General features: G+C 41.3%; 1 protein-coding gene across 1 annotated transcript; it reads left to right on the top strand.

Moving 5' to 3' along the window:
• Positions 1–308: 308 nt before the first annotated feature.
• On the top strand, positions 309–20,276 carry LOC139343234 (hemicentin-2). The gene is made up of 21 exons (XM_070980737.1): positions 309–472; positions 1,935–2,210; positions 2,285–2,611; positions 3,040–3,261; positions 3,765–3,992; positions 4,100–4,363; positions 6,657–6,926; positions 7,024–7,185; positions 7,976–8,194; positions 8,474–8,716; positions 9,607–9,808; positions 12,567–12,628; positions 12,893–13,219; positions 13,344–13,607; positions 13,888–14,039; positions 16,279–16,282; positions 17,785–17,919; positions 18,438–18,704; positions 19,033–19,365; positions 19,462–19,716; positions 19,798–20,276. The coding sequence occupies exons 1-21, from the start codon at positions 415–417 to the stop codon at positions 19,803–19,805; spliced, it is 4,278 nt and encodes a 1,425-aa protein (XP_070836838.1). The 5' UTR covers positions 309–414; the 3' UTR covers positions 19,806–20,276.
• Positions 20,277–20,351: the final 75 nt, after the last annotated feature.

The raw sequence follows: 20,351 nt of genomic DNA on the forward strand, positions 1-20,351 counted from the left end.
TTAAAATATGTTATGCAATATATTTTAAGACTACTGATTACTGTACAATTAAACATAATTAAATAGTAAGAATACATGTAAATGTGCTAAAAACATAGGACATCATAACAGCAGAAGTGTCAGGCTATGTAACATCGCCTGACTCATGAATAACAAATATATCCCACACACAGGAGAGAGAGAGAGAGAGAGAGAGAGAGAGAGAGAGAGAGAGAGAGAGAGAGAGAGAGAGAGAGAGAGAGAGCATGTGTGTCAGTGTGTTGGCGGTTCTTCTCTCTCTCTCTCTCTCCTCTGAATAGCTGCTTCATTGGTTTACTACGGATCGGGGCAGCGCAGCCCCAGAAGAGCAGCTGAACAGAGCTGGGATAAACGACAGAAGGGACATTGTTCCAATCAAATGAGTAAACAAATCAAATGAGGCACAGTGCATCATTTATTCGACTCTTCGTGGGGTCCCTCCTCATTGCGACAGGTAGGCACTTTATGTAATCTATTTTTTTGTCATAAAAAAAAGACTTTTTTCAGGACAAACCATGACCTCTGCGCTATATAAAACACACTGAAATGTGAAAACGCCGTATGAGCTTCTGCTTTATCAAAGTGTGTGGTCATCATTAGCAGAAAAGGTGTTAGATGCCGAGGATGCAGAACTTTGTTTTAACCAGAAGGGAGCGGTATCATGTGAAAAGAAACGGACTGTCAGCTCAGTGTCTACCAAACTGGCAAAACAAAGAAGTTTCACATTATTAAGGCCATTCCAAAATAATAATAATAATAATAATAATAATAATAATAATAATAATAATAATAATAATAATAATAATAATAATAATAATAATAATAATCTGAGACTGAAGCAGTGTTTACAATAAATGTCGAGTTAAAAACCTTTGAGTCCAACAAGACTAGGAGGGAAAAACAGACGCTTCTAGACTTAATGCAAACCTGCATTCTTAAAGATGTGATTCATTGGTTTACACTGCTGGGTAGCCTGAATTTCGCGTATACACCTTTTAATCTTCACCTACACTTATTAAACGGTTTCTTTTGAACACAGTATCCAGATCAAAAAAAGTATTGCCAAATATATGAATCTGACAGTCACTTTTCCTGCTTTAAAAGCTATAGCTGTTCATTCATTTTGTTCATAAAGTTTTGTTGTCGTTGTCGTTGTTGTTGTCGTTGTTGTTGTTGTTGTTTGTTTGTTTGTTTGTTTGTTTGTTTGTTTGTTTGTTTGTTTGTTTGTTTGTTTTAGTCGCGGTAGAGGTATAGGAATAGGATATAGGTATAGGAACGAAGTGAAAGGCGTTTGTGTCCAGTCGGGACAGTATGTACAAAGCACCCATAGTGTTACGTAGCAGTTGAAGCAGTTCCACATTAAAGCGATGAATTATTCTCCACCTTAATAATTTGTTATATAATTGGGCCTTTTCACCTCTATATTCTTTTATTCACGTAGTTTTTATGATTTTTTCAGCATTACCTTTACCTTCTGCACACGTGGTCAAAATTGAAAGTGAAATTTATTAATTAACCGACTAAGCTATTAGATATTTGGAATATTGTATTATAGCCTATATGATGGATAAAATGCTTTAAATGTCCTCTTCAACTCATGAACACATTAGGACAACCAGTATAACAGTGATGAAGGGTTTTGAAAGTTTTTGTTTACTTGGAGTTAACAGTGAAAAAATGGATGAATACATTTTTTTTCACAGCTTTTGAACTAAGACTCAGCTTTTTTTATTACACACATACCAACAGCATCCATGAGTTTTCCATGACATGCATGCACTCAAAACCTAAGTGGGAGGCAGTTGTTGACCTCACTTTTTAATTGCTGGCTGACAGCACAATAAGGGCAAACACTGCGATGATGTTTCTCTTGTGGCAATGGTGCAAATATGATACATGTAACTGTACTCCTGTAGGGGTACACACCTCCTGTCCCATTGAGCTGAGTCACCCCAGTGTTGTGGTGAAATATGGAGATCCAATCTCAATCAACTGCAGCACGTCAGAGAGCCAGTTCGAAGGAATTGGCTGGGAGGTTTCACAAGGAGGCACAGGTGTAGAGCCGGTCAACCATCTGACCTGGGCTGTGAAGAGCGTAACAGACTGGACCATCTCTCCCTCGTGCTTCATCAGCCCATCAAAAGACAGTCAATTTAAGCAGTGCCTCGTGCCGACAAAAGTTGTCCTTTACAGTAAGTCTTGTTTACTTTTGCACAGAACGCAAGGATACTATGACTGTGTCTGATGGCCCGTACTTTTTCTCCAGAATTCCCACAAACCATCAGCATCAGCTCCAGCAGTGGCGACAATGGTGTGCTGAAAGAGATGGAGGAAAACAACTTCACATGTGGCATCCACAATATTGCTCCTGTTCAGAATCTCACCGTAAGGTGGTACAAAGGAGATGCAATTGTCTATACAGACACTTTTGACAATCCCAGCAGGGAACCAGTGGATCAGTTATCTGTCCTCAGATTTATACCGACTAGACAAGACAGCGGAGCCACGTTCAGGTGCGAGGCACATTTGGACCTGGGGCCAGAAGGGCCACAACTTAATGTATCTTCACAGGAGTATAATATCACAGTTCACTGTAAGTATATCATACAATTATCAGAAATGCCAAACATCTTTATATAAATTGCGAGGATTTTCATCTTTTTCTGCTCTTACTGTAGTTGGACATTCATTACTATTGTTTTGATTCAACAAAACATTTGATGATGTCGAAGATTTTTTCAGAGTTTTATTGATCAAATGATTCATCAAGAAAACAATCATATTAATACTGAAGATAATCGTTAGTTGCTGCCTTAATTTTCATGATAGTACAATAAGTTCTACTAGTTTTTTAGGCAGCACGGCAGTAAATCATCATGGCCAAACAAGACTGTACATGTCCAAAGGAGGAAAACACCAGTATTTCAGTCAGTTCTCGTGCCTCATCTCTGTCTTAGCTACGTTTCATCAGTTAAATAAAGGTAAAAATGCATAATGGTTGCTGTGTTTGCTTCTATTTAGTTGGACCGGATGTACAATGTTCTGCTCCTGAGTTACTGGAAGGGGAAACTTTGGAGCAACATTGCCCAGTGACAGGAAATCCAACCCCGTTTGTCAGATGGCTGAAAGATGGACAGGCCGCAGAAGCGTCCGTCCCCCTGAGCAGGGACAAAGCAGGGCTGTACACTGTTAAAGCTGAAGGCTCTTCTGTCATTGAAAAGGAACTCCGGGTTCTTGTACTGTGTGAGTGCCACATCCTATCATCAGCGCAAACAGCCAGGCCCCAACCAAGAGGGAAAACATTTTGTTGATTTGTTTTGGGGATGTTGCACATGTATTTTACACACTAACAATTTGTGTTTCATATATCCAAGATTTTTTCTGTAATATTGTCTTTGTTTTGTAGTGTTAATATTTGCAAATACAGCTTGGGTGCTAGATGTAGTGGTCAAACAAATACTCAGATCTTTTACTGAAGAAAGAAAAGGCAATACTACATAATAAAATTAGTCCATTTCGAGCTTCAAAATATTACTTAAGTAACAATGCCAAAGTGTTGTCAGCACAATTTTGGTTGGTTTTATTTCGTTTGATTGAATTTTTCATTGAACTTTATGTACTGTTCTTTACACACAAGTACAGAGTTGTACTTTGTACTTTTTACATTCTACCACTGGCAAGGTGATATATACTTACTCCACAGTAAGTCTAAAGTACAAAGTGTGATTGTCTTTCTGTGCTTTCAGATGGGCCAGAGTTGAATTGTCCAAGCACTTACACTGCACTGGAGTACACTCCTCACAACCTCAACTGCACTGTTGAGGGCTATCCTAAACCTGAGACGATCTGGTATAAAGATGGCGAGGAGGTGGAACTTCCAGAGAACCTAACAAGAAGGGACACAGGACAGTACTTGGTCACAGCTTCAAACACTCTGTCAAGTGTCAACCGCACAGTTGAGATTACTGTTATATGTAGGTTTGATGAAAATCTTAAATACTATCAGCATGAGTGATTCAGTTTGTTACACTGGTGCATTTACTTTCTTTCTGACGTGCACTGTTTAAATTATTGTCTCTAGACCCACCGTCACAGATAGTTGAGCTGGAAGACTCTGAAGCCGATCTTGGTTCTACAGTGTGGCTGAAGTGCTCCTCCATGGGCAACCCGCGACCAAAATATTTCTGGAATTATTACCGGACTGCCAATGTGGTGGAGGAAAATGAAGATGGAGTGTCCCGTCTGCTCATCCACAATGCCACAGCATACAACATGGGCTCCTACACATGTCATGCCTGGAATGACATAGGACAAGTCTCTAAAACAGCCAGAGTCACTGTAAAAGGTAGGGCAATACAGTGTATCTACCACTTTAATGTAATCAGTAGACTAATTCACAGAGCTTGTTATCGGCAGTAGCCAATTATTACATTATGTCTAATTAGAGAGGTCCAGTGCTGCAGCTTGTTATGTGCATTATAATACTATGCATGAAGTAAAACCTTCCTCCTAATGCTCAATTGTTTTACTTCTATGATATCTCAATACTATTGAAAGGCAAATATCAGTTCTTTGTTTTTCAGCCATGCTACCAGCATGGCTATATGGATGATTGTGTCAGCCTGTTGATCAGTTGATCAAAATTGAAATATCTCAGCAGCTGTCATATTAGTACACACTCGTGTAACAACATTAGTAATCTTGACTCATCATCTTGCGCTATCATCAGGTCTAAATTTCAATTATGTTGAACTGATTTAGGATGTAGCCTGACAAATACACGAAACTCGTGACATTTCCAACACGCTCAGTTTCAGCCTACTTTGTGATTAATGCAGATGAGATGATGCACTCAGTGTGAGCATGATAGCATGCTGACATTAGCATACAGAGCAGCCTCACAGAGCTGCTAGCATAACTTCTTAACTTACACTTTTAATACAGTATTTCAATTACAAAGTATGTTATACTTTATAAAGGTGCTATTGAATATAAATTTGACCTACTTTATAAACTAAAAATATAAATTAAATCACAAAATGACAGGCTTAAAATCTACTGACTACCCAACAAAGATGGTCATTACTGTGGCAAACAACTGTATGATTTAGGACTTTAACTAAATACTTCCATTCCCATCAGTCTGTGATGTACTTTACTGCTTATCAGCAAATATTCTGACACTAACACACTACACTGAGATGGTGAACGTGGTAAACCTGCTAAACATCAATTAGTATTTCCATAGTGAACATGTTAACATGCTAATGCTGTCATTTAGCTCGCAGCACCACCTGCTGCCCACAGTGTAGCCTCACAGGACACCTAGCATCGCTGTGGGCTCAGTCTTTGTTTTATAATATACTCTATATAATATGTAAATCTCTCTATCTATCTATCTATTGGCTTGTCAGTGGCGGACAAACAATTCATCATATATCATAACGCCATAAACAAGCCACTAGTGTCCTGGCCTGAAATATGACTTGTTGCCAACTTGCACAACCAGCTAATCACTTTTTTAGACACAGTGGGTGTGAAGACTTGCCGTGTGTGTGTGTGTGTGTGTGTGTGTGTGTGTGTGTGTGTGTGTGTGTGTGTGTGTGTGTGTGTGTGCGGGCATAGTGTTTGGGGGAGGGATGTTTCCCATTTTCCTCTCCGCTGATTTATATGTGGAGCTGGGAGCTGTGCGGTGCCTGCAGCCATAGCTTAGCTTAGCTTTCTCCCAAAGAGTCAACAAGTCGCCGCTGCTCGTCCCGTGCAGCTGAGGGGAAGCAGGGGAAACCTCGGAGGCGCGCAGTGTGACAGAAAAGGGCCCACAACTTGGTTCAAAAACCTCGAAGACTTCATTCCAATGGATGATTTAAACTATCTTCGTCTCCTCTCAGTCCTTTTTACGTTGGAGCTGCTGTCGCTCTCTAACGGGGCAGGATCGAGTAAGTGCTGCCACTTGAGAGCCAGTTACAGACCTCAGGTTTTCTTCTGTGGTGAGATTGAAATGTCTCGATGAGGGTGATAGACTTATAAGGAACATAAAGAGGGATCGTTTCGGTCTATTTATGCAGCCTGTTGAATAACGGGCAGCTAACTTAAAGCCACACAGTGATGTATGTAGAAGCTCTGAGAAGACTGAATTGAATGAGACATGTTCATGTTATTATACCTATGTGTGTAACGAGGGTGAATGATAACTGTGAGTGTGTGAAAAACAGCAGAAATCAGTAATATTTTGGTGTAAGGTGTGTCTGATCATTAGGAATCATTGTGATCTAGTGTTTTAAGCCGCCTCACACATCTTGTGGATATTAGTTTTTGGATTTTTCTAAGTTAAGGTTGTACATGATATTATAGTAGATGGAAATGGGCTTGGTGGAATGTGACACATATCTGATATGGAAATTGCAGTGGTCCAGCACAAAGAATGGTGGGCAGTAAGTGCAGACTTTCCTAAGGGAGGGGTATATCCTTCCTGAGCCTTTTCCTGTTGCCTCCTGAGACACAGCTTTTGTTCTGCACAACGTTGGCTTTTCAACAGTGTTTCATTCCAGTGCTGGATGAGGAAATGTTGTGTTAGGATGATGGATATATATCGACGGGGGCTGGAATAATTTTTCTCACCCCCACTCTACGTTCCACAGGTGCCCAGCAAGAATGCCCCATCGAAATAAGTCCAGGCAGGATGGTGATACAATACCAAGCCAGAGGCCAGATTGCAACATGCAAGCCGACATCCAGCGGCTCCAGAAATAAGGACGGAAAAATATACTGGCAGTTTCATCAGGGCACCACAACTGACGGTGCAGTTTGGTTTGTTGACACCCATAAAGACTGGGACCCAAGGCCTTCGTGCAATGCAACATTTAAGGGAATAGGAACCTGCCGCAGATATTTAGACTTCACTCTCTACAGTATGTATTACCACCTTATTTTTCACCTTCACTCTCAGCAACATGAAACATGCCTCTCAAGTTCCGGATCTATCCTTATCTTTCTTCACCTCCCCAGAAACACCAGACAGCGTCTCCATCCGCCCTGTGGATAACCTGAGCTCAGTGGTGGAGGAGGGAGAGTTCCAGCTGCAGTGTGACATTACCAACGTTGCTCCTGCACAAAGCCTCACCGTGCGATGGTACCGAGGGAATGAAACCTTCGAACCACGCAGCAAAGGTTGGGAAATCTTTTTGTTACTACCTTTTCTATGAGGCCAAGGAAATCTACAAGTGCTAGGAAAACTCGTATTTCAAAGCAGTACTGCGTCAAGAGACGTGTGCTCACAGAATATTTAAGATTCATTAAGAGGAGCTATTACAAAAGTTGTGGCTCTCACTCCTACTTTGGAGGAAGGTTATTAAATTAGCAAAATGACATGACAAAAATTGCCCTCACCCCCAATAAAATAAACCAAACAGCTAGCAATGGACTCAGCCAATTGCAGATAGCCAATATATTCTTTCTTCCAATCGCACAAACCTAGTGCACTCTGAGGGAGGTTCATTGAAGTAATAATTTCTTTGTCACCGACCTGATGTGACATCGAATAGACTGACTGCAGACAGTGGTTTCTCACCGGCGCATCTCCTATTTGCATCAGTGTTAGTGCAAACCAACAAATCGCTTCTTGTTTTTCATGTTTTTTAAGTGTCTCTGTAGCAGACACGTCCATATTCATCAGCATAAGGACAAGACATGCACTGCATCATGTTATAGAACGTTTTGGCACATGTTTCCTATAACAAGTTTCAGTGTTTATTTTCCAGCAGTGTGTAAATGAAATCAAGACATCAGTTTGAGTTGATAGAGCAGGCAGTGATACACAAATGTTGACAGCTCAAGTCGTCATCTTTAACAGTCTCTGTTAAATGGAAGAAAAATCTGAATTTCCGATCCAGTGTATGAATTAAACACAATCTGCCTTTTGTCTTTCGTATTTTCTCCAAAATATTCATTTGTCCGTCAGAATCAATGCGAGTGACTGGCTGCCTGCATGAGAACAGCGCAGACTGTAACATCAGCGTGGTCCGATCGCCGCTCAATGTGTCATCTACCATCAGCATCGCTCTGAACAAAAAGGACAACGGAGCAGAGTTCAGATGTGAGGCTCAGTTGGACCTTGGACCTGAGGGACCACAGCCTCCTCCAAACATGATGTCCAGTCCTCTCAACATCACTGTCTACTGTGAGATCACATTTACATTTGCTGCTCAGTAGTCACAAGCATGATGATGGACATTGCAGTTAGCTGACAGACTCCTACTCATGAATACTCAACAGCTTGTCATGTTTCTTTAAGCAGGAAAAAGTGCAGGACAGAGCGTAAAATCTTATTGTGAATTAGAGACTTCACACCCAGCAAACATTTTAGCTCATGCATAAATGTACTTTAACCCCTTTTTTGGTCATCGTCTTTGAATATTCTTCCACCTCATTCTGCCCCATTGTCACTTTTTCTCCACAGATAAGCCCGTCATTAATACCACAAAGCTCCCCAAGACAATCCCAGTGTTCAGAGGTTATCCTGAGGTGCTCGTTTGTGCAGCCGACGGTCACCCACCTCCAAAGATCCAGTGGCTCTACAGTTCAGACAGGGTGCCCCATGTGTCTGGAGACACGCTCATCGTGTCTGAGGCGGGCTTCTACAACTGCAGCGCAACCAATGACATCGACTCCACCTTCCATGAGGTGGAAGTGATTCTCAAAGGTAACTGCACTCTTCATCTAAACTTTATTGCATCATTTTTAGAAGAAAATATGCACCCCTCCTATAAAAATCTATGATAGATCTTTTTCCTCAATACATGAAGTGGCCCAGTAGTTAAAACCAGATGTCTGGCAGAAGTTTGAAGTTACTAAACACACTCCACTCTTCTTCCGTATATACAAAGTACTTTCCCCCCATAGTTTCTCTGTGCGATTGTGATCTGTAACCCTTTTTCAGACCAAATGCATTCATTTAGATGTAGCACTTTAGGACATTAAGTTGACAGAAAAAGGTCTGCAGAGCAAAGGTCACACGGCTTCAGTACAGAAACAAAAGGGCAGAAGGCTGTGGAAGGTCTGGATTAGTTACTTACTTAGTGACTTGTTTTATGTCGTATGTCTGACTTTGGGTGTTAGAATCATAAGGGCTTCCATGTTTTCACAATAATCATATAAATACAGTTAGCCATCTTCCTGTCTGAGGGTCGCTCATGTGTTAAAATTGTAAGTCGATAATCAGCAGTCTTTCATTTGTGCGCCTGCATCCCAATAGTAAAGCACATATATCTATACATCTCTCTAACATTTACTTGCAGTAACACATACACAGGTATTCTAATAGTCATGCAATAACAGCTGCGTGTTTATGTCTGGTTGTGGTTTCTAAAAGAAGCTGAATGAAGGATAAAATATGTATGCATAATATTACCAAACCTAGAAATAATCAGGAGTGATACTCTCCCTTTTACACTACCACGTCATTCCAAAACACTGGGAAGGGATGGGACACTCACACTTGACACATTAACACTGTGTCAAGTTACTACTAACATTAGGACTTCCTGTTATATATGACTCCTATGAAATCCTCCGTGTTTGATTTCATTACAGAGGACTACCTCCCCCTCATAGCTGGATTTGTGGCCGTCACAGTAGTCGCCATCTCAATCGTATTCGTCTTCATCTACTCCATCTACTACAAGAACACCAGGATGCGGCGCTACAATCTTAAAAACCCGAAACTCAGCAACCACAATGGCAACGTGGCTCACAACGGCTGGGACCTGCAGTTTCCTATGACCAAACTCTCTTAGCGGTGTACCTGCCAAGAGCACCGGATGGATAGCCGACCACTCCGAATGAGCTGCATCTCTCTGCCAGCAGAAATTGCAATGTCTGAAAGCCTGAATACCACTCAGCCAGCTGTTTGGAGATCTGTTTTATTCCTCCAAACGTCACACACGCTGTCATCCTCACATCTGTTTTCCCACATATAATAGTATTTTTACCCCTCACAGAGTAATCTCATTAAAAAAACGAGCAGCCTTGGTGTGAGATGTAAAATTTTGTATTTACTACTGGATTTTACCTGTTTTCACTGGACAGAAGGAAGAGGATGTGCCAGGGAGACTGTTTTGATATTTTTTCATAAGCACAAAGGGAATTTGATATGATTGTGAGTGTTGTTTTGCTGACCTTGGATTCACCAATGCTTGATTTAAAAAGAAAATAATTGTGCCCTTTTAATAGTCAAACTCCGAATGTCATTATTTTACAAAGAGATCATGGTTTCAGCCTGCACTTAAAAGAGTGCTGACCCTGAGCCTGCGGTGCTTTTTACCATCACACCAATGGGAAGCGCACCGCTTCTTTGGCATTGCTTATTGGTCTCTTTGACGGTGTGACATTGATTCTGTGAAAAAGGAGACCAGCTCTGCTCTATTTGTGGACACTATTGCCTGTGCATATGTTTCATTGAGCCTATTGTCCCTTCACTATTCTTTAAGCCACTCTGCACTTCAGAGTTTGTAGCCGTCTCTGGCCCTTTGTTGTGCCATACTGTTTCAGGCTCTGGCCTCATGGGACAAATTGTCTTGTTCCACAGTTACATGCTTTTGTATGAATGACTGCAGGCATTATCGCCCAGTGCCTATCAGAACTGTATATTCGGGATAATATTTTATGTAAATGCAAAACCTTATATTTATTTATGGAAATGTGTAAAGATGGAGATAATGAGTGTTGAAACTGGACTGCAGACAGGTATATAAACATTGTGAATGTTGGAAAAGTTCATGGAGCTGAAGCCCTACCTGTGATAAAAGAAAATGGTAACACATTTGTGAATACAGCTGTAAATATTCATGACTGGTGTAAAACTGTATTTTAATATTAAAAATTGTGGCTTTTCAAACAGATTGTTATTGAAACCTTATTGGCCTGAATATATCTTGCATGCATAAACGTATGATCAGAACGGACAAGACTCATTCTGTTTGTGCTCTCAAACAATAATAATGTGCAATAGATATATTAAAAGTTGCCAGTTTCTTCTTGCCTGGTAAATCCACCTCAGGGCACAGGACAAACCCGACACCTAGAATTTCTGTCTTATTCGGAAGGAGGAAATAACAAGTGACCTAAAGATTTAATATCTAAATAGCTATTGTTCTCTGGTCTTTCATAGGTGTGATATTAATCCTAACCAAAAGAGGACTGCATATGTGCAAATCTTGAAAACTTTGGGTCTCTAAACTGCAATTGTATATATTGTAATTACAGAAAGTACTCAAGAACTACTCCCTACTTGGAAAAGGGGAGGTTTTCTGTTACTGTAATTGCCGGATGAGACTTTTTGTGCATGGAGACTAAAGGGTTTTATTAATATATTATGTGTAATGTGCTGGCTGTAATATTATTGTATTTGCTAGGCAGAGAAATCATTCAAAGAATAGTTCGCCTGGAGGCCGTCTGGCAACTGGCCCCCCTTTTCTCGGTATGATGCTGGCTCCAGCAACTAACTCAACAAGAGTGGTATCAGTTTTCTTGGCAAGAAAGCAAATAAGCATTTCCCAAAATGTCGAACTATACCTTTAAGCTATCCTTGCTGAAATCCAGCCCCGCCCTTGCCACTCAAAAACCGCCCGCACACGCTCATCTCACTGTTTACTTGCTCCAGAGCTCAGCAACGCGAATTTACGACGGTCACTTTAATGCACCGCTGGGAAACTTTCACTTTCGGGACTTCCGATGACCTCATTCCTCAGGTGGAGCAGACACCGTACGAATACATTTGCCACCCGGATCAGTTTTTACTTTTTTGTGTTGAGTCGAAGTGAAATCAACATGTGGATCTTCATCGTTAGCTTCATCGCGCATACAGGTCAAATGATTTCTGTCGCGTTCATGCGCTTCTTTTGAGCAACATTAACGTTACAGGCTGTCGATGGGCTGAGTGCAACAGGCTGGCCTACGCCTTTTGTTTGATTAACCTGAGTATCTTGTGGTTGCTTTTTGGCTCCGGAGATGAAATTTTGATCATGGTTTCTTAAATCATTTCTTACAACTTTAATGGCTTTCATTTCTGTGTAAACTTTACCATCATTATCCTAAATCCCATTTGTGGACGAGGGGGCAGCAGCACACAAGACACGGCTTTGTAGTATAGTTTCTCACCATAGTGTCATATGTATCTAAGTTTAATTTACATATTCAAAGAGTTTATGCACTTGTATAGTTAAAATAAACATGCATTTTCATTGTTCCTAGTGTTTGTTTTATATCATCTATGAAGTTATTTAACTAATAAGCCAGTTTAACTGTTAACCCCTCTGTAACTCATTCAAGGTGTCTTTGCTGGGTCTGAATCCAGACTCTGAAGAAACACTGCAATAATGCTGTGTAAAACATGTTTTTTTTCTTTTTGTTTATTGCTTTGTTTGTTTCACGTGGCTGTTTGTACTGTTGCTATAATGCACACTGTGTACTTGCAGGAAAGCCAGTGAGTTCTTCCTGTCCAGTTGAACTGAGCCCTCCCACAGCTGTGGTCAGATATGGGGACCCCTTTTCAGCCAACTGCAGCTCATCATCCAACCAGACAGAGGGGATGGGCTGGGAGTCTCCGATCGGAGGCGTACCTCTTACAGACTCTGTCTCTTTTCTTCCCTTAGAAATAGACTCTGTCAAAGAATGGGTCATAGACTCAAACTGCTTTGTCAATCTCTTAAACGGCCATCAGTGTTCACAACCCTTACCAATCACCGTTTACAGTAAGTAGTCCTTTGTCTGAAGTTGGGTAGCAGGCCCCTTGTAGTTTTTGATCATGAAATACTGCTGATGTTGGGACTTGATAGTTTTTGATAACATTTTGACACTTTTTTTTTTTTTTTAAACACAGAAACGCCCGACAGAGTGTCTATGTCTCCACCAAGTCAAACGGGCCCCATGGCAGAGGGCGCAAAGTATAGCGTACAGTGTGACATTGTTAATGTTGCGCCGGCGAGGAACCTGTCTGTGCACTGGCACAAAGGAAAGGAGATTTTATACACTGAGACATTCAACGAGCCTGCTAGAAATCCAGTCACTAAGTTATCTGTGCTCAATCTGACGGCCCATAGAGATGATAATGGAACTCACATCTGGTGTGAGGCAAAGCTAAACATTTGGCCAACAGGACCGCGTCTTCCCTCAGTCCAGTCAGAGTCACACCAAGTGATTGTGCTCTGTAAGTTTTTAACGCCATCTTAATTTAAGCATTACAGAGAATATTGAGTGTGTTTTGCCTTTCTCGAATTGTTCTTAATTTTTCTCTCTTTTTGTCTTTATTTTCATTTCATGTTTATCCTCAGACCCTCCAACCTTCACCCAGCCTGCAAATGAAACACTGGAGCTTCCAGCCGGTGGGAAAATAACTTTAAATTGCACTGCTACAGGAAATCCAGTGCCGGTATACAGCTGGCATTTCCCACACCCTATACAACTGACGAACAAGAATCAAATTACGAATCAGTCCATTCTGACCCCGTCCATTCAGCTTCCAGGGACCTATAACTGCACAGCGTCTAACGCCCAGGGCACCAAGACCAAATATTTCACCGTCATCGAAGCCAAAAGTAAGATATCATTACAAAAATCGTTATATTTCTGAATTTGTTCTACTCCCTCCGTGTCTTGCTGTCTTAATTATTCTGTAATTCCTTCATGCTGTTGTTCTCCATCAGGTAGTCACCCTGGAACCACTGCTGGAATTTTAATGGCTGTGTTTTTTGTTTTAATCTTCACTTTGGGATGTGTAGTTTATCGCAAACAGAGGAACTCCTCTGTTGCAAGACCGGAAGGTCTGAACAGATGAGCTGAGAGAGAGATTGTAACAGAAACTCCCGTCTCCCACAGGGAATCTGACAACTTTTGGAGCCTTGGTTGGAGTATTTGTCTTCCTGGGAGCCGTGCTCTTCATTGGTGGTCTTTATTTTGTGACACCTGAAGGCACATTTTCTTTCAGCAAAGGTAGCTATATCAGAGGACAACCTACCTCATCAGGACCCGTTTGAGGCTGACTTTTTTAAAATTCAATTTTGCATGGCTTTGTAATGACCATGTTGCTTTTTAATGTTTCGTTTTTTGTGTGGCTGGAGAAACATCAGTTTCATACCTCTTAAAGGCATGGGGAATGGTCTGCTCTGCATGCTCAGTTGGTGGTGAGGTGGACTGCTCATGCTTGGCTGCTGTAGCTTAAAGAAAGCATAATCTATGGTAGCTGACAAGGACAAACCCGCTGCAACTGCCCAAAACATTTCCATTTGCTTCAGCTTGAAAAATTCTAAAACAAATACAGCTATTGAAACGTGCTGCAGAATGCCAAAACAACTACATTAACAACAAACACTACAAATACAAAAACGATACAAAGTTTAAAACACACAAACTCAGAAAACGCGCAACAGAAAAATGCTGCATATCCAGTCAACACAAGGCCTCTAGGGGGAGTGCTAGGTGGAAAGCTTGAAGGCAGAGACCAGACCAGAGAGTGGAGTAAAGGGCTGACATAACATATAATGGTACATATTTGTCTTTACGCTTGGCCCTGGTGTTTTTTTCCTGCATGAAAAACTGGTCGAAAACCAAGCTGTTCCACTTAGGGCTCCCTCTAGAGGCCTGGAGAACCTGGGCTCTGATGACTGGATATGCAGGGTTTTTCGGCGTTTGAATTGGCATGATTGCTGAGGCAGCAGCATGTTTCTCCTGATAAAAATGGTTTGGGTGATTACATTACGCTTGCCTTTCTTGGTCACCGTAATAATCCCATCCGCTGTCTTTCAATTTCCACTGACCAATCAATCAATCAATCAATCAATCAATCGGAGAATGTGTTTACATGCACTGTAGTAACCTGGTGTTTGTACATGCAGCAGGTCAGTAATCAGGACTCTGCCCTACCTCTGACTTTATTTTGGAAGCATGATTTGCTCATTTCAAATGTTGATATAAAGTCGCTTGTTAATTTTGTGTGTGTGTGTGTGTGTGTGTGTGTGTGTGTGTGTGTGTGTGTGTGTGTGTGTGTGTGTGTGTGTGTCAGAGCAAACTGGCAGCACAGTGAGAGGACAGGCAGGCAGGGCACAGCATTTTCTCACAGCGTTGGAATTTTGCTAATAGTCCAATGTTCAGTCCACTGATTCAGACTTCTAGAGAAAGGCTGCTTTGTCTTAGTTTCAGTTTCAGTCTTTGGGTGAAATAGTTTCAAATTTGTATCTGTATGAGTCGTCGTCTCCCCTTGTTGTCGTCCCTCTTTGCTGCCACAGCGATACTTTCGTTATCTGACCCTGTTACTTACGTGCATGTAAGCACACAGGCTGAATGAAGTTACTGTTGTACCCAGTAGCATTAACACCCACCTCTGCAGCTCTGCTGAGCTTCTTAGCTTCTTTTAGCTGATTGTTTGATTTCATCTCATGCACATTTACGGTATGGTTCGGTCTGACCCGCTCTCATCAACTTTCTATATACGCCAAAAGGAGGAAATTCCAGGAACAGAGCTCTGCTAAACCTAGAGGGCCATGAAATTTTAACATGGGAAAGGAGTTGGTGGAGACTGAAACAGAGATGAAAGATGACTATATATTGGACACGTAATGATCTCATCAAGCCATAATAGGTTGGGACAGTGGGTTTGTCGGCTTGTTGTACGATTACTCTTAACTTAAGTGACTAAAAAGTGAATGCTTTGGGTAAGTCTTTGACGGGCCAGTAGCTGCATTCCTCTGGAAAAACAAGTACTTTTATTACTTCAGCTATCTGATCATAAGTCATATGTAAGAATGGGTGCTACTTAACTGTGTGGATTCAGCAGCCATTGTTGCCTTGTTGCTTTCATTGTTGCCTTGTACTCATCACACACTTTTTTCATTTTCCAAGCAACAAAAGAGCTCTAACCTCTCTGCACACAAACACCACGCTTTAAGACAGACAGTTGAGTTGCTCCTTGTGATGTTTGTCTCCATTCAGGTACATTTTGTTCCCTTTTTTTTACTGCATGTTGTCCAGACAATGCAATACAGCGACAGTAATTACTTGAGAGAGCTCTGAAAACTGCAATGGGGCACAATGTTTTTTGTTCATTATTAGTTTTAATTTTTAGTGTACGCATTAATTATGTTTGTTTGTTTTTTACATATTTTTATCATCTTCTCTAAAATTGTTTTTAATTTGTTTTGTATGCACTGGTACAACTGTAGAATGTTGAATTATTTTTGCACTGATCATGCCATTTCTGTGATGTCCCTACAGTTTAGTAAGACCAGATAATCTGTTGCTTTATCGATATTCCCTGACTATGAGTCACTAAATCCTCTGTTAGACATACTGTTTGTCTGATGTACCAGTAAAAGGGCATGTCACGTAGAACGTTAAGGCATTGTGCACATGAGCTGCTTGTGTTGTTGAATAAAGCCAGCTTCTCTGTCAGTGACATCCTGATGCAGAATACCGATTGAAGCAAAGTCAAACCAGTGTCTTTCATTACTGCTTCACTGCCACTTTTTGTCAACCCCTTGGACCCCTCTCTCCCTTTCTCTCTCTGCCTCTCTCCTTCAATCTGGCTTACATTATACAGTGCTGAGACTGCCATACTAATTAGCACTGAACAAAGTCAATGTAAAGGAGAGCATATGTTCCCCTACCTACAGTTGCCAATATAAAGCTATTGTTTCTCAAACCGTGTTCATGTTCAGTCTTTGTCATTCCCACTGAGGGTTGTGCCAGAAAGCACTGTTTGTGTATGCTCTGACTGTGTTGCTATAACAACCTGGCAGAGAGGATATTGCTCAATTTGTCAAGGAGTAGAAATAAAAAAAAAAAAGTATTATTAGGGACGCTTAACATATTTCTCTGGAGAGTTTGAAGCAGCAGCGTATTCAAAGTGAAGGAAGCATGTAGTATAATCTGTACAGTGAGATTCCCAGCTGGGCTCTCCATAAATACACCAAAAAGCATCCGATTACTTGCTCACTTGCACTGCAGTTGCGGTCAGAGCGGATATGCTGTGTAGCATTCTGGTCACAGTGTGGGGCTTACAGGCTACAGTACATGCTGCACACCACCAATGCTCCTGCCCGCTGGGATTTCACCAAGCATGGAGTTCAGAAGCAATAGGAGACGCACAGGCAAGCAGAAGGGAAAACAGGTTTTTGGTCACTGCCACAAGAGACAGGAGATAAAATTATTGAGTTGAAGCCAAACTTTAGGCCACACCTAAAGGCTGGAATGTGGAGAGCGTTCCACACAAAGAGGTCTAGTTCAGATTTTTGTCTTTATTCAGAGATTTAGATGGGTCAGCCGTAATTCTATCAGATAAGAGAAGAAATGAAAGTAGTTTATGATTCAAACTCGATCGTGCTATAAACTGTAAGGCATCTTGATTATTAGAAATGGAGATGCATTTGGATGCTTAAAAAGTGGCAGCTTTTCATGTTGTTAAACATATTTTGCTACAATAAGCCAGATACTGAAAATGGACAATTGATGCATTAATCTTACATCCAAACCACAATATTATTTCCACACACAGTGCTGTGCTCGTTTACTGTTGAATGCCTACATTACTGCTAGTGCACTGTTTGCTGTGGTTTTTGTAGGCCTGTCATTTCCTGCTAAAACGCATAGAAAATCAATGCAATACAAAGGAACGGGCTGTGTTTTTCAGAGGCCTACCACCTGTTAAATTTCCCTCTTTCCCCTTTGCCCCCCACCCCCAAAGTCAGCTGGGATGAAGGGGGCCCTTTTGTCCCAACATAGTTCCCTGCGGAGTAGCGAAGCTTGTTCAAGTTGGAATTTTCCTCCTCTCGCCCCGTAATCGACGGCTCAGTGCAGAAAATAACATGGGAAACAACTTTCTCCAGTGGATTGTGACGCTGTGCATGTTTTACTCAGGTAAGATGTTGTGCGCATCATGCTTTTTCTCACTTGTTGGGCTTACGGATGATGTTTGGTGCAGTAACTGTCTTATGTAAATAGCGGTGAAATGAGGAATATAAACGTAGGCTAACTGCGACCCAATTCCTGTCAGAATTAGACTATTTAAATTAGCATGGTGTGTATTACGCATCTTTGCAGCATTAAAATATCAATGTTTGTCTTTAAGTAGCTTTGTTCCACAACCACAATTATGACGGGCTACCCGTTCAGATGTAGGTCTAATTCTGCACAAAGTACACGTTTTGTTGTCATAGCTTATAATGAAGCTATGAATGTACTGTTATACACAGGTGTATTTAAAAAAATATTAGGCTATTCTTGGTTTATTAGTGTTTTTCCTGTAAGCGTTCGATCAAGGTTACATAATAGGTACCCACGGCCTGCTTGTACATTAAATAATGAAGGTCCTACATGTGTAAAGAAGGTGGTGAGGATGACACTGGCTGTAATGATGATGACTGCTGCTGTCCCAGTGTCAGGTGAAGGCTGCTCCCTAATCCTCAAGCCCTCCAGGGTCGTGGTAGGCTTTGGGGAGTCGGTGTCGGTCAGCTGTGAGGCCGCTCGCCCCGTCCGCGTCCTGGGCTGGGAATCGGCCATCAGTGCCGCGCACACTCAGCAGGACCTGTCTGTCCAGTGGAAGGTAGACAGTCTCATTGACTGGATAGAGGAGCCTATCTGCTATGGTGTGTTTTTCACAGCCCCGAGACAGTGTGAGGAGAAGCTCAACCTCGTCCTCTACAGTGAGTCAGCCCCTCTTTTAATACACAGTGTAATGATAATGAGAAAAACTTTATTGGTATTGGCAACACCTTTCATGCCACTCACAGAGTGCTTTATAACAAATATATTGCATGCACCAAGTGCTTCAGATTAAAAAACAAGACAAACATAGAATGAACACAAAAATAATGAATGGAAAATAAGAAACCCTCTTAAAATAAAATCTAAAAAATAAAGGATGAAAACAGAATACAGAGAATGCATAACATAGAAAATGTATCAATGTAGACATGGATGACTCACGTGAACCTGTTTGAATGATATGGAGTTTGTGTATTATTCCTTTAGAGACCCCAGATAGTGTCTCCATCAGGCCTGTGAACCACAGTGGCCCCATGGTGGAGGGAAAAGAGTACCAGCTGCTCTGTGAGGTTCAGAACATTGCTCCAGTTCAGTACCTCACCCTGAGGTGGTACAGAGGCCAGACTGAGGTTTATAACCACTCCTTCTCTGACCTCACCTCTCCCTCGCCTGTCCAAGTGTCCTCTATCCTCGTGATCACACCAACCAAAGCCGAAAATGGAGCACAGTACACGTGCGTGGCAGTGCTGGAGCTTGGACCTGAGGGGCCACAACCGCCTCCTACTGTGACCTCGGAGCCTCTTAATGCGTCTGTGTACTGTAAGTCATGAAGATATTCCCAGTCTTAAAAAAGAAGTCTTGTGTGCTTGTTACATTGAAGATGGTGCAGCTAATCCATGTGATCTTTTTCTCCAGTTCCCCCAACATTCCTAAGTCCTGAACCAGAAGTTTTGGACCTGATAGTTGGGACTGAAATTACCTTGAACTGCACTGCCACAGGAAACCCCACACCCATGTACAGCTGGCAGTCCTCCCATCCCATTCAGGAGAGGATGGAGGACGAAGCAGTTCTTACCTCCTCCTCACTGCTCCCAGGGACCTACACCTGCACTGCCTCCAATAAACTGGAGAAGAAGAGCAAGCAGTTCATTGTCAAGGCCAAGACCAAAGGTAGAAGGGAACTCTGAAGTGCACATGTGCAAGTTGTCTCTATTCACTGCGACCTAATCCGTTTCTTTTGCTTTTACTTAGGTGTTTGAAACAAGAGATCCTGAGGTGGGATCAGATGACCACATTGGACAAACAAGGAGAATTCAACTAAGGGGATTTCACTGTTGCAACTTTGACAATGCATTCAAGACTCAACAGATATTTATGAGGATCTTGTTATCAGGCAGAATTACTGTAGATCTCATTAAAAAAAAATTCTGAATATACTATATTTGTTAACTGTCATTTAATTTGTCAGTATTTCAGTATTCTGTGAGATAGATTGATGGTTTAGAATGTAGTTCACTTTTTATGCTTTCCGTGTTATATCTTGTATCTAATTTATATTTTTGCTAGACTTGTTCGTTTTAATGAAATTACCTTGTAACATGGCAGATGTGTAGCTACCCTTGATATGATGACCACATTATCATTAATGTATCAACTTTAATACTGAATGTTAAAGATCAGCAGGCCATTACTGTAAATATGAACGGTTTCTTGATTTGCTCATCTTTATGAATAAAATTAAAATAAAAAAGTTGCTTTTTTTTTAGGATTATACGTATTATAAAATGATGAGTATTAGTAGTATG

The sequence above is a fragment of the Chaetodon trifascialis genome, chromosome 15, assembly GCF_039877785.1.
Source record: "Chaetodon trifascialis isolate fChaTrf1 chromosome 15, fChaTrf1.hap1, whole genome shotgun sequence".
NCBI classification, from domain to species: domain Eukaryota; kingdom Metazoa; phylum Chordata; class Actinopteri; order Chaetodontiformes; family Chaetodontidae; genus Chaetodon; species Chaetodon trifascialis.